This window comes from Microcebus murinus, chromosome 2 (assembly GCF_040939455.1).
Source record: "Microcebus murinus isolate Inina chromosome 2, M.murinus_Inina_mat1.0, whole genome shotgun sequence".
Lineage (NCBI taxonomy): Eukaryota > Metazoa > Chordata > Mammalia > Primates > Cheirogaleidae > Microcebus > Microcebus murinus.
Genome location: NC_134105.1, coordinates 26,184,697 through 26,196,480, shown reverse-complemented (window position 1 = coordinate 26,196,480; position 11,784 = coordinate 26,184,697). Strand labels below are relative to the sequence as shown.

The window sequence follows — 11,784 nt, the reverse complement described above, 5'->3', positions numbered from 1 at the left end:
TCCGGTATCGCAACTCCTTCGATTGGTCGAGCCTGAGCCAGCATGGCGGCGCCCGTATAAGGCCGTCCGTACCGCGAAAGGGACAGCGGTCGAGGCGCGGGTCCCGGGGGGTTAGAGTCACCATGCTGAGGACCGCGTGGCGGGCGCTGAGTTCGATTCGGACCCAGAGAGCGATCCAGGCCCCAGTCCTTGGGCTGCTGGGCAGAGGGAGCGCCAGGCTTCCTTCCAGCCAGTGGGGCCTGCAGCCTCTAAGTGAGGGGCTGGGAAATGGGACGGCGGGCATAGGGAAATGGGGTTCGTCAGAGATAGAGAATACTGAGGGGCTGGGGCCAGGGCCGGGGAGGAGTACAGCAGCAGGATAATGGGAAAGCGTGGTGGCTGGGGAAGAAGTGAGACACAAGGGACTGGGGGGTAAGGAAGAAATGGTGCAGCGGTTAGGCGCAGAAGCGCATGGACCCTGGAGGAAGGGTAACACAGGGAACAAAGAAAAGAACTGAGGCTGGGCTATTTAAGGAAATGGTCCTCAGCCCTCTCTTTTCTGTGTAGGTCTCCTCCAGGCCGCCCGCGGACATGCCATCCGGAAACCAGGTAGGAGTTCCTAAGGTGGGACTTGGGGCGGAAGGGAGGTCGCCTGAAGGCTTAGGATGGCTAAGGGGATGGAGGTGGCAAGTTAGAGCCACTGGAAGGAGTGAGCAAAGGAGTGGGCCTGAGCTCCTTAGCAGCAAATCCCCACCGTCCACCTCACGCAAAGCCCTAGCCTGAAGCCTGCATAGGGGGAGTAGTGTGGAGGGCGGGAGGGAGCCGGAGCTTTCCCGGTGAATGAAAATAAACTATCCAGAGAGAATGCATGGCTGGCACCACCCAGGCCTTACTGGAGTATAGCGCTTTGTGTCTGCCATTCTGAGATCGAGGATTGTAGTCTCCCATGCCAAGTCAGTATGCGTAGCAGTTAAGATCCCTTACTAGGTAAATGATGCAGGGCAAGTTACTTCCTCTCTATAAGCCCTATTTCTAAAATGAGTGTAAAAATATCCATTTGAGAGGATTGTTAGGATTCAGTGATAACACATGAAAAGCGTCCTTAGCATTGTGCTGTTAGATGTAGCATATAGTAGTATTTATTGCTATTAATATTATTCACATAGTGGCAGAGCAGGGTCTGGAGAAAATAAGTTGATCTGTCCCATGCCTTTCCCTCACCTCCAAGGGACAGTAGGGATGTGCACACCAAGGCTGAGGTTTTCCTGTGGTTCCTACTTGGTACTTACATTTCAGGCATCCTAAAGCTAGCTACTCCTCCTCAACTCCTTTATTGCATTCATGCAGACAGCCAATAGATGTTTGTTGAGTGCCTGTTCTAGGCTGGGCCATGGACCAGACTGAGAGGACCAGTCCTAGTGTGGGATCTGATAACTGTAGAGCCAGACAGGTATGTGAGAGGGGCAGGCACAGTACAAGGTCTTGGGAAAAGCCATCTACTCCCAGAGTGAAGTATCAATGCAGGTACCCACAGGGTTTGCACAGGATGAACTGAGCCCAGAGATATTGTTCCTTGCTTGAGACCCTAGATGTCTCTTACAGAGTTGGAGAGGGGTGAGAAGATCCAAGTCTGGAAGGATGGGCCCTGAGAATTGACTCTGGGTATTTTCTATCCCTATACCTGACAGTCCAGCCCAGCCAAGATGATGACCCACCCCCTTCCACGCTGCTCAAAGGCTACCAGAACATCCCTGGAATTAAGAAGTAAGCAGGAAGAAACCTACCTGAGGAGGCTGGGGACCCTGGGAGGATTGGCAGGGAGCAGGGAAAGTGACTTTGAGGCTTGGTTGGCTGTACCTAAAATTCGATTATAGAATGAGGCACAGAGGTGTAGAGACCCAAGCATGGGGAGGGTGAGTGGGCAGCAAGGACAGATGGCATTCTTGGAGTCAACTACTTATTTGTTTTATTGACTCTGGGTTTTTGTAGAAATCTCTAATCTCTTGATCCTTGAAAAAGCCCTATACGGGAAGAAATAGCGTCCCCATTCTATAGATTATTAAGCTGCTCGGTGTCATACAAGAGCAGTCCAGCCCTGCTAGGGGCAGAGCTAGGGTTTGAATCCAGGGCTAACCAAAGCCAGGGTCCTTCTGCTCAGTCCCTTATCCTGTGTAGTGGGAGCTGGGCAGTCCCTCCCACTGCGCAGTTTGACTTGAAATATCTCAAGGCAGATTAAACCATGTCTTAGCTAAAATGGAAATCCTCCCTGTGATGAGACCGGAACACTTGAGTTGACAGCCCCAATTTTCTGTACTTTTCAGTACAACAAGCCAGATCCATGCTGACTTTTAATCACTGGGAAATGGCTCCCCACCTCCAGAGAGACTTATTTGCTAGAGATGGAATTTTCAATCAATCATCTTTGCTTTTCAAACCAAAATGAAAAGAGCATTGCTTCCCCTTTTCCCTCCCCGCCAACACCCGTCTTTCATTGCTGTGGTTTTTCCACAGAGTCGATGATGTCGTGAAAAGACTCTTATCTTTGGAAATGGCCAATAAGGTGAGCGGCCTGTGCCAAATCTTGGCCACAGCCTCCCTCGGTCCTCTCCTCTGGGATTTCTACCTACACTGGTTAGCTCCTTTATCCCAAGCTTCTCCCGTCACAGCATTTAGCCCACTGTCACTCTGTGTCCACTTATCAATACCCCCATAATGAGCATCTTGAGGGCAGAAACACTGCTGTTCCCCCGTTGTATCCTAGCACCTGACAAACAGTAGATGCTCAATAAAGATCTGATGCATGAATGAATGAGCACGCTTTGGGGACATTCATCCAACAAGCCATTTTTCCTGTCAGTGCCTTTGGCCTTGGGCTCACCTAAATGTAAGTAGCTGTGTGGTTGGCAAAGGCCACGGTGAGCAGAGTGAAGTCAGGCTCTGAGCCATATGGCCTAGTTGCTGTAACTGCAGCCATGGCCTCAGGGGCAGGAGGGCTAGTTCTTAGGGAATGGCAGACTGTACAGATTTTTCTCTATCTCTGTCTTCAACAGAAGGAGAAGCTAATAATCAAAGAAGAACAGTTGATGAAAAAGGTCGTGGCAAACCCTGAGGACACCAGATCCCTGGAGGCTCGAAGTTGGTTGGCAGCCCTTGGGAAGTGGGGGTGCAGGGGAGTCTGCTAGCTGGGACCTGAGCTAGGGCTCTCCTCTACAGGCATACTCATATGTGGCTTGGGAAAGGGAGACACATGCAGGACCTAAGGCAATGATGCTGAGCTCTGATGCTGGGGTCAGCGCCCAGGTCCTGCCTTGTGGCTTGTGTGTGAGCCTGAGCAAGTCACCAGTCCTCTCTTGGAGCCTCTGCTTCCAAGACTGGAAAAGGGGGGCTTGGGCAGGGCAGGGCACTACCTACCTTGTGGCAGGATTGTGAGAAGCCAAGAAGATGTAAACACACCTTGGAAACTAAAGCTCATGCTCTGTTATAATAATAGTAAGACTGACATTTACTGAACCTTCATGTGTTAGACACTGTGGAGCATTCCCAAGGGAAAAAATAATGTTCTTACTTTGGTTTCAAGCTGGAACTGGCAGTAGCCCTCATTAGATGTGAATGAAAAGCCCTATCACTTCCCCCTTGCTCTGGGGGGAATTTATCTTCATGGACCACTGAGAGCAAGTGAGGAAGATTAGTGGACCTGCATGGGGTCTGCACATTTTTTTCCCCTTTGCCACTGGCCCATACTACTGCCTCCTCCTCCTCTTCCACCACCATCCTGCCTTCATTCTTTTCTTCCCCTCTGCCAGGGATTAAAGTCTCGTGAGTTCATCTCAGACACTAAACCCCCATGGAGAAGGTATGGAGGCCCAGCAATGGGCCTCCATACCCCATTTGAGAAGATGAGTTTAGCTTCCTTTGGCCCCACTAAAACCCTGGCTTGGGGACCATCTGTAACCACAGAAGGTCTGCTTGTCTCACCTCACCTGTTTCTGCATTATCCCTGCTAAAATCTCCCAGGTTGGCAGGAACAGATGGCGTATTTGCCAAGACACCAGAAAGGCGATAACCAGAGGAGTCTTTAACCACAAGTATTGGTTCTGCTTTTCGTTAATACTGAGTTTCTGAAAGTCAGTTGCTTTTAGCATACTGTCTGCCCTAGAGAACCCCTCAGAAACCAAAGCCCCTCTTTCACTGTGTTTTTACACTCTGCAGCAAGGTGGTGTGAAGGGGCCACATGGTCAGGGGCACTCTCTGCAGTGCTCCGGAATTCAGTATGTGCTAGCAAGGGCTTGCTGTCATAACAGCCTCCTTCAGGCCAGCTTCTGCTTTTGTCCCTGTCTTTGTAATACAGGTGGGAATCATATGAGAGGATGCCTGCAGGAAGGAAGTTCCAGGGCCTTGGGAGACAAATGGGAGCTGATAATTCTGAAAACTCATTAGTGAAAGCATGGCTATGGATGGCAGCTAGAAGGGGAGAAGCAAGGAGTAGACCCTTGACAGTTCGGGAATCTTACTGCATTGGCTTGACCCCTAGTGCAATGTTGAATTGTTAACCATGATAGCGTGCATCCTCATCTGATTCCTGAATTTAATGGGAATGCTCTAAAGCTTTCCCATTTAGAATGCTATATGATTTTTGGATGATACCTGTATAAGATTAAGGAATTTCCCTTCCTCGTCTTTGCTTTCTAAAGGAAAGGTAATCCAAAGTCTTTTGAGATCTCAAAATTCAGAGTGCATTGGGATTTATAGAGAGCTGTACAGAGCATTAGTGGTTGTTATTCCTTGAGTTCTTAAAACAACCCAGACCCAGGCCCTTCCTTCCTCTGTGCCCAACTCTCATCCTCTGTGGTTTGTGGTTTCAGTTGTTTCCTTGACCATCAAGATACGCAATTATGAAGAACACATGCAGAAACATCGAAAGGTAAACCCTAGGCATCATTCAGAATTAAACAATAGGCTGGGCACGGTGGCTCATGCCTATAATCCTAGCACTCTGGGAGGCCGAGGCAGGAGGATCACTTAAAGCCAGGAGTTTGAGACTAACCTGAGCAAGTGCAAGACCCCATTTCTACAAAAAATAGAAAAATTAGCTGGGCATGGTGGCTAAGGTAATGCTAGCTACTCGGGAGGCTGGGGCAGGAAGATCGCTTGAGCCCAGGAATTTGAGGTTGCAGTGAGGTATGATGATACCACTGCACTCTAGCCTGGGTGATAAAGTGAGACCCTTTCTAAAAAAAAAAAAAAAAGAATTAAACAACAGCAGCCCAGGGGAAAGAAGTCTGGGAGGTGAAGGGTTCTGGGTCCGGAGAAGCAGCTTGAGAAGCCCGGTGGCTACACACCAGATCGCCCACCCCTCAGCCTTGCAAGGCTATGCCGAGTGCCATCAGTGGTTAAGAACACAAACTTTAGAGTATGGTCACTGTCTGGCTCTTGCTGGATGCTCAGTAAATATTTGTTAAATGCATGAATGGAGTCAGATTGCCCTGAGTTCAAATCCCAGCTCAGCCACTTCCACTTAACTAGCTGTGTGACTTTAGGGAAGTTATAGGTCTGAGTTTCAGTTCTCTTACCTATAAGATAGGGATCATAAGAGTACCTGCTCATAGGATTGCAAGGATTAGGTGAAATAATCATAGTAGCCAACATGATGCATATAAAGTCTTTAGGCCCTGTGCTAAATACTTTATATGTATCATCTCATTTAACCCTTAGAGCCATCTTTCTTTCCCATTTTACAGAGGAATAATCTAGTCATGGAGTGATTAAATTATTCCATAAGGCACCCACTGGGATATGATGTGCTGAGACTTGAAACAAGGTGATCTCGCTCCAGGGCCCATGTTCTTAACCATGATGCCCATCTCAGCACAGTGTCCAGTACAGAGCTGCTGTAATTAGGCAGTTGCTGTGATTTTTAATAAACACATCATTCTGGGCTGGGCACAGTGGCTCATGCCTGTAATCCCAGCATTTTGGGAGGCCAAGGCAGGATGATTTCTTGAGCCCAGGAATTTGAGACCAGCCTAGGCAACATAGCAAGACCTCTTCTCTACAAAAAATATAATAATAATAACAATAATAAAAATAATAATAAACAAACACATGGTTGTGAATACTGACTACTCCAGCACCATGCCTGGCACCTTAGTGTTCCCTGGAGCTATCACAGTTTAGTTCATTTGTGGTATAGAACACCCACCCACTGCAGAGGTTCCTCACAGGGCAGCACCTGGCTATGGATGGCAGGTCTCCAGGAAGAGTGCAAGGCCTTTCCTCCTCTCTACCTCAACTGACAGTTTGCTAAACTGTGGAAAGGCTGAGGGGGTAGAGATTTGGAATCAGAACAGTAGACCCAGATTCAAGACCCAATCTCACAACCCACACTTCTAAGGATCTTTTTTGAGTCGAATAACATCTTTCACCATTTATTTTCCCATCTGTAAAATGGGAATAACACTAACAGTACCCCTCTCAGAATTGTACTAATATTTGCATAAGATTGTTGGGAAATTTCAATGAAGTGATAAAATGACCATCCTTAGTTGCCGTGAACGATAGTAACACTTATATAATACTAAAAGTAACACAGATTCTCTCACAGGACAAAGCCCACAAACGTTATCTGCTAATGAGTATTGACCAGAGGAAGAAGATGCTCAAAAACCTCCGTAAGACCAACTATGATGTCTTTGAGAAGATATGCAGAGAGCTGGGGATTGAGTACACCTTTCCCCCTCTGTATTATCGACCAGCCCACCGCCGATTTGTGACCAAGAAGGCTCTCTGCATTCGGGTACGAGTCAGAATTGCTGCTTTGGTTGGCCCCACGATGGCACTGGGATGGAGGGAACAGATGGGAAGCATGGAACTGGCCCTAGGGCCTGCAGTGGACCCAGGGAGGTCACAGACCACCAACCCCATGGAAGGAGGCTGGGGTTACCATCAGGGAAGATAGTTGCCAGCCCATCTGCTCCAAATCTGAGGTTTTGCATGGTATTACCAGGTCTTTTCCTGTCCCCTATCTCCCCCAGGTTTTCCAGGAGGCTCAAAAGCTGAAGAAGCAAAAAAAGGCTTTAAAAGCTGCAGAAGCAGCAGCTCGAAAACAAGGAAGGAAGAACCCGGAGGTTCAGAACCAGGTTCAAGAACCAGGCTCTTCCAAAGCCTGACCAGAGATACTGAAAGAAAACCAATAAATTCTGGGGCTGGGCACAATGGCTCATTCCTGTGAGCCTAGCATTTGGGGAGGCTGAGGCAGGAGGATCACTTGAGACCAAGAGTTTGAGACCAGCCTGGGCAACAGCAAGATCCCATCTCTACAAAAAAAATTTTTTTTTCTAAATTAACCAGGCATAGTGGTACATGCCGTTTGTCTCAGTGAAAGCATGGCTATGGATGGCAGCTAGAAGGGGAGAGGCAAGGAGTAGACCCTTGACAGTTCGGGAATCTTACTGCATTGGCTTGACCCCTAGTGCAATGGGGTCAAGGCTGAGCCAGGAGGATCACTTGAATCCAGGAGTTCAAGGCTGCAGTAAGCAATGATCACACCATTGTACTCTAGCCTAAGTGACAGAGTGAGACCCTGTCTCAAAAAAAACCCAATAAATTCTATTAAAATTCTTTCTGCCTTGCAGAATGATATGAGGGAAGATGGGGCTCTTTTTGGCCTGGGGAAGAAAATGAATTTATTCTTTCATTCAGCTCTGGGAAGGCAGATTCCCTGCCCTCACCCACCAAGGGACACTCTCATGATAAGCCTCACACATTCATATAAACGATTACCTGTCATCCAGGTGGCATGTGTTTCATTGTAGGTGATACAGAGTACATGGCAGCACTGGAAGGGTGGCTGGCTGGGTAAGCCAGCTATAGGAACTGCCTTCTGGACTGGACCCTAAAGAATGAGTAGGCATTCACTGGGCAGAAATAAGTAGAGAAGGCAACCCAAGCAGAAAGAATTGCAAGTATAAAAGCGAAGAAGTCTAGACATGCATGCTATATTCAGAGAGCAGTGAGAATCAGAAGTAAAGCTTGAAAGATAAGCTGCAGCTGGAGTATGAGAGGCTTTATATGCTTGGTAGGCTAAAAGGTTGCACACTGTCCTGTAGGGAATAGGGACACGGGTAAAGATTTAAAACTGAAGGAGTGAGCAACAGTTCTGTTTTAGATGGTTAAGCAACAGCTGTGTGGAGAGTAGATGGGAAAGGAAAAGATCAGGACAGGTTTATTTTGGGGACAGGGGTATTGGTGTTCCTACTGAGAATCTGATAAAACCTACAAGTCCTATCCCCAGGAAACTACATGCATAAAGCATAAAGCCCAACCATCTACATCAAGTTAAGTGCCAAGACCTTGAAGCCTGAGTATGCTTGGTATGTTTGTAGAACCCAAGGACAATGTGTCTAAAACTGAGTAAGTACAGTAGGAAGAGACGAGGTAAAAGGGATAGGCAGATACCAGGTGATAAAAAGCTTTCTGGATATATTTTGCTCAGGTTGCCACAACAAAATACCATAGACTCGGTGGCTTAAACAGAAATTTATTTTCTCACAGTTCTAGAGGCTGGGAAGTCCAAGATCAAAGTACCACCCAATCAGTGGTGAGGGCTCTCTTCCTGGCTTGGAAAGGCCGACTTCTCAGTATGTCTTCGTGTGGCCTTGCCTTGGTGCATGTACTAAGAGGAGATCTCTCTCTCTTCTCCTAAGGCCATTAATCCCATCTTGAGGACCCCACCCCCATGGCCTTACCTACTCCCTATTATCTCTGAAAAGCCCCATCTCCAGATACCATAACATTGCAGTTAAGGCTTCAACATATGAGTTTGGGGGAACACAAACATTCAGTCCATTCACTGGAGAAAAGACTAGGCTTCATTCCGAGAAGGGAAGCCACTGAGGAAAGCCAAAAAGGGAGAAAGATGTGTTAAAGTGCTGTGCAAAGAAAAACTAGATCTGGGACTCAGTAAAGAGGTCTGGGAGTTGTTAGGGTGATTAAAGCCATGGGTGTGAGTGAAATTGCCCAGGGAGGGAGTGTAGAAGAAAAAAGGGCCAGGTCAGAATGGAAAGGATGATCCCTGAGAAGCAACTGAGGTGGAAGGGAAGGTGCAGTGAGGGTAGAACAGAGAGCCTGAGAATCTGCTGAAACAAGTGAGACAGAGAATCAGAAGTAAAGATTAACCTAACATGTTTCCTCCATGGGCAGGACTACTTGGAGGTGTTTTGCTAGAGGGCCAGGTGCCAACATTTAGGGGGCTAGCAGAAGGAAAGGAGAAAAAGGAACACACTAATGGATCAGGCCCTACAGGAAAGGCATTATTTTAAGTGCTGCCTTAGGCACATTATCTTACCTAATATTCAAAGCCACCTTTATTCCCCACGTCAGCTAATTATTCTCATTTTACCATGAGAAGTCAAAGAGCTGGTTAGAGACAGGTCTAGGATTCAAACCCGGCTCTGTCTTGACTCCAAAGCCCATGTTCTATACCCTATACTACACTGTCTAGGGACCAAAAAAAAAGGTCTGAGAAGCCAAGGGAAGAATCTAAGCAAACTCAAATGCTTTTAGCAGCCAGGCAGGTAACAAATGTTTGAAAGCCTGGCATAAGGTAATGATGCAAAATTGTATCCTAGTTATATTCCCTTTTAAAATGGTGCACAGACTAGGCAAAATAACCAAAGAAAGCCTTGGGCTGCCAGCATTCAACTATTGTATAGTTATGGTGCTGAGATGTCAGTTAAGAGAATCAAAAAATATTCATGGCAAAGCAGTTTCAGTTGGGTGGAAGGAGCTCAATTCCAGTTATAGTGAGGTGGGGAGTGAAGCTGTTAAACTCAGGTTGTGAGTGTAGTACTCTTTCAAAAACAACTTGGCTGGAGAGGAAGGAAAACAGACAAGGAAGGGTGTGGGATGGAGGAAAGGACTTTCTTGTGCTGTGGGCAAGTTGCCCACAGAGGGGGTGTTTTACATGATGTCATTGATTCCTCTCAGTCCTATGAATGGGGTGTCACATCTATTTTACATAAGAGAAAGCCAAGGCTCAAAAACCCTGCCCGCAGTCACACAGCTAGGAAATACCGAACCGTGATTCTAGCCCAGGTCCGTCTGACCGAGCCTGCTCTAAAGGCGTTTTGCTTGGGCTCTCCTCTTCCATGGGTACCCAAGGCCCCGGGGCCCCTTCCTCCACGCTCGAGTTCCGAACTACGGGTTGGCTGTGCCGAGGCCGAGCGCCAAGGCCGGTCCCCAGACCGCCGGGCCCCAGCCCTTCGGAGAGAGGTTTTAAAAACTCAAAATCAGCGCGCCCTAGTAGGGACCAACGTCACGCCTGCTTCCGCGCCCGCGCCCGGCTCAAACTAATCCTCGCGAGGCAGTCCGCCAGTCAGCCCAATGAGCGCCCTCTCTCAGGGCACCTCCCACCAAACCGCCTTCTAATTGGCTCCCTTTTCCCATCGCGGTGTTGCCCTAGCAACCAGGCTGGTGGGACGCGGCGGCGGGGCCTCCAGGCCTCTGGCTGCCTAACCTTGGAACCTTTCACCAGCCCTGCTTGCCTCTAGCACCATGTCGATGCGAACGCTACCGCTGCTCTTCTTGAACTTGGGCGGGGAGATGCTTTACATCCTGGACCAGAGGCTGCGGGCCCAGAACATCCCGGTAGACAAGGCCCAAAAAGGTGAGAAGCTCCCGGCCCCCACAACCAGACTCGCACCCCGCAGCCCAGCCTCTTTGCCACCACCCTAACACCCACAGTCAGACCCGCACCCCTGCACACTTCACTCTTGTAGCCAGAGACCCTTCTCCCAAGCCACAGCCCCTACCCAGTTGGAGCCCCTCAGGAGTCCTATTCTCCAACAGATCCTTTCACGGCAGAGGAACTTAATACCCCCATCGGATATAATTAGGGTACCTGATCCCCGCTAGCTTCCCCGTCTCTTCAAATGGGAGAGGTTATTTCTCAGTCTCTTTTGACAACCAGTCCCTTCCAAATGTAGGAGTCCCAGCTGCCTACCACCTGGTAACATACCCTTTGCTAGTCCAAGCATCCTCTTTACCCCCAAGGTACAGGTTCTGAGTCTCCATTCCTCTGTGTAGTATCCTCCCACATAAGCTGAGACTGGTCTTGCTCATTTCAGAAGCTATTTCTAGAAATGTGGGGTTCTAAAATAATATAAATAAATTTTAAAACATAAGAAAGTCTTTCCCTTCACAAGTTTTAGAAGGGAATGCAATTGTGAAAATAATTATACGAGAGCTTCTAAAATGCGAAGTCTGGCTCCCATATACACCACATCTAATCCCCAAAGAATAGCCACTTAGAATGCTCTGTCACTCTTTTCCTCCCTATTCAGCAAGTAACTGCTTTCACCAAATTTCTAGGATTCAGTATAAAGGAAATATTATATTTCAAAGTAGAGGAGAAAAAGTTGATATAAAGACAGTTGACATGGCCACTGATTAAAGTCATTCTCTCCAACAGTCTCTGTATGCTCAATTGATGTTCAGATGTTAAGAATACATATTCAGACATTAACTATTGTTTGTGTGATTAAGTCCAAGTCTGTGCATAGAGAGATTATCCCTGTAGCATACCCACTCCATTCATTCTACGCACTCCTGCTATCTAAAATGCAGCTCTGTCCATACTTTCCCCTGCTTAAACCCTTTTTCAGCTTTCCACTGCTGTGTGGATTAAGGCCAAGTCCTTGTGAAGGACATTTCAGGACCCTTCCTGATCTGATCTCTGTCCATCTCTGCAGTCCCATCTCCCACCACTGCCTGCCTTCTATTTTGTATCCCAGTAATACCAAACTGCTT

At 47.8% G+C, this 11,784-nt stretch overlaps 2 protein-coding genes across 2 annotated transcripts in view; both read left to right on the top strand.

Moving 5' to 3' along the window:
- Window position 1: 1 nt before the first annotated feature.
- On the top strand, window positions 2-7,596 carry MRPS15 (mitochondrial ribosomal protein S15). Its single transcript, XM_012765203.3, has 8 exons — window positions 2-252; window positions 547-588; window positions 1,668-1,743; window positions 2,491-2,539; window positions 3,030-3,114; window positions 4,842-4,900; window positions 6,581-6,772; window positions 7,011-7,596. The coding sequence occupies exons 1-8, from the start codon at window positions 123-125 to the stop codon at window positions 7,143-7,145; spliced, it is 768 nt and encodes a 255-aa protein (XP_012620657.2). The 5' UTR covers window positions 2-122; the 3' UTR covers window positions 7,146-7,596.
- Window positions 7,597-10,421: 2,825 nt separating this feature from the next.
- The window catches only part of OSCP1 (organic solute carrier partner 1), a 32,786-nt gene continuing 31,423 nt past the window's right edge, over window positions 10,422-11,784 (top strand). Inside the window, exon 1 of the mRNA XM_012765200.3 lies at window positions 10,422-10,642. Coding sequence (XP_012620654.2) covers window positions 10,531-10,642 — 112 coding nt within the window. The 5' untranslated portion in view covers window positions 10,422-10,530. The remainder of the gene's footprint in view (window positions 10,643-11,784) is intronic.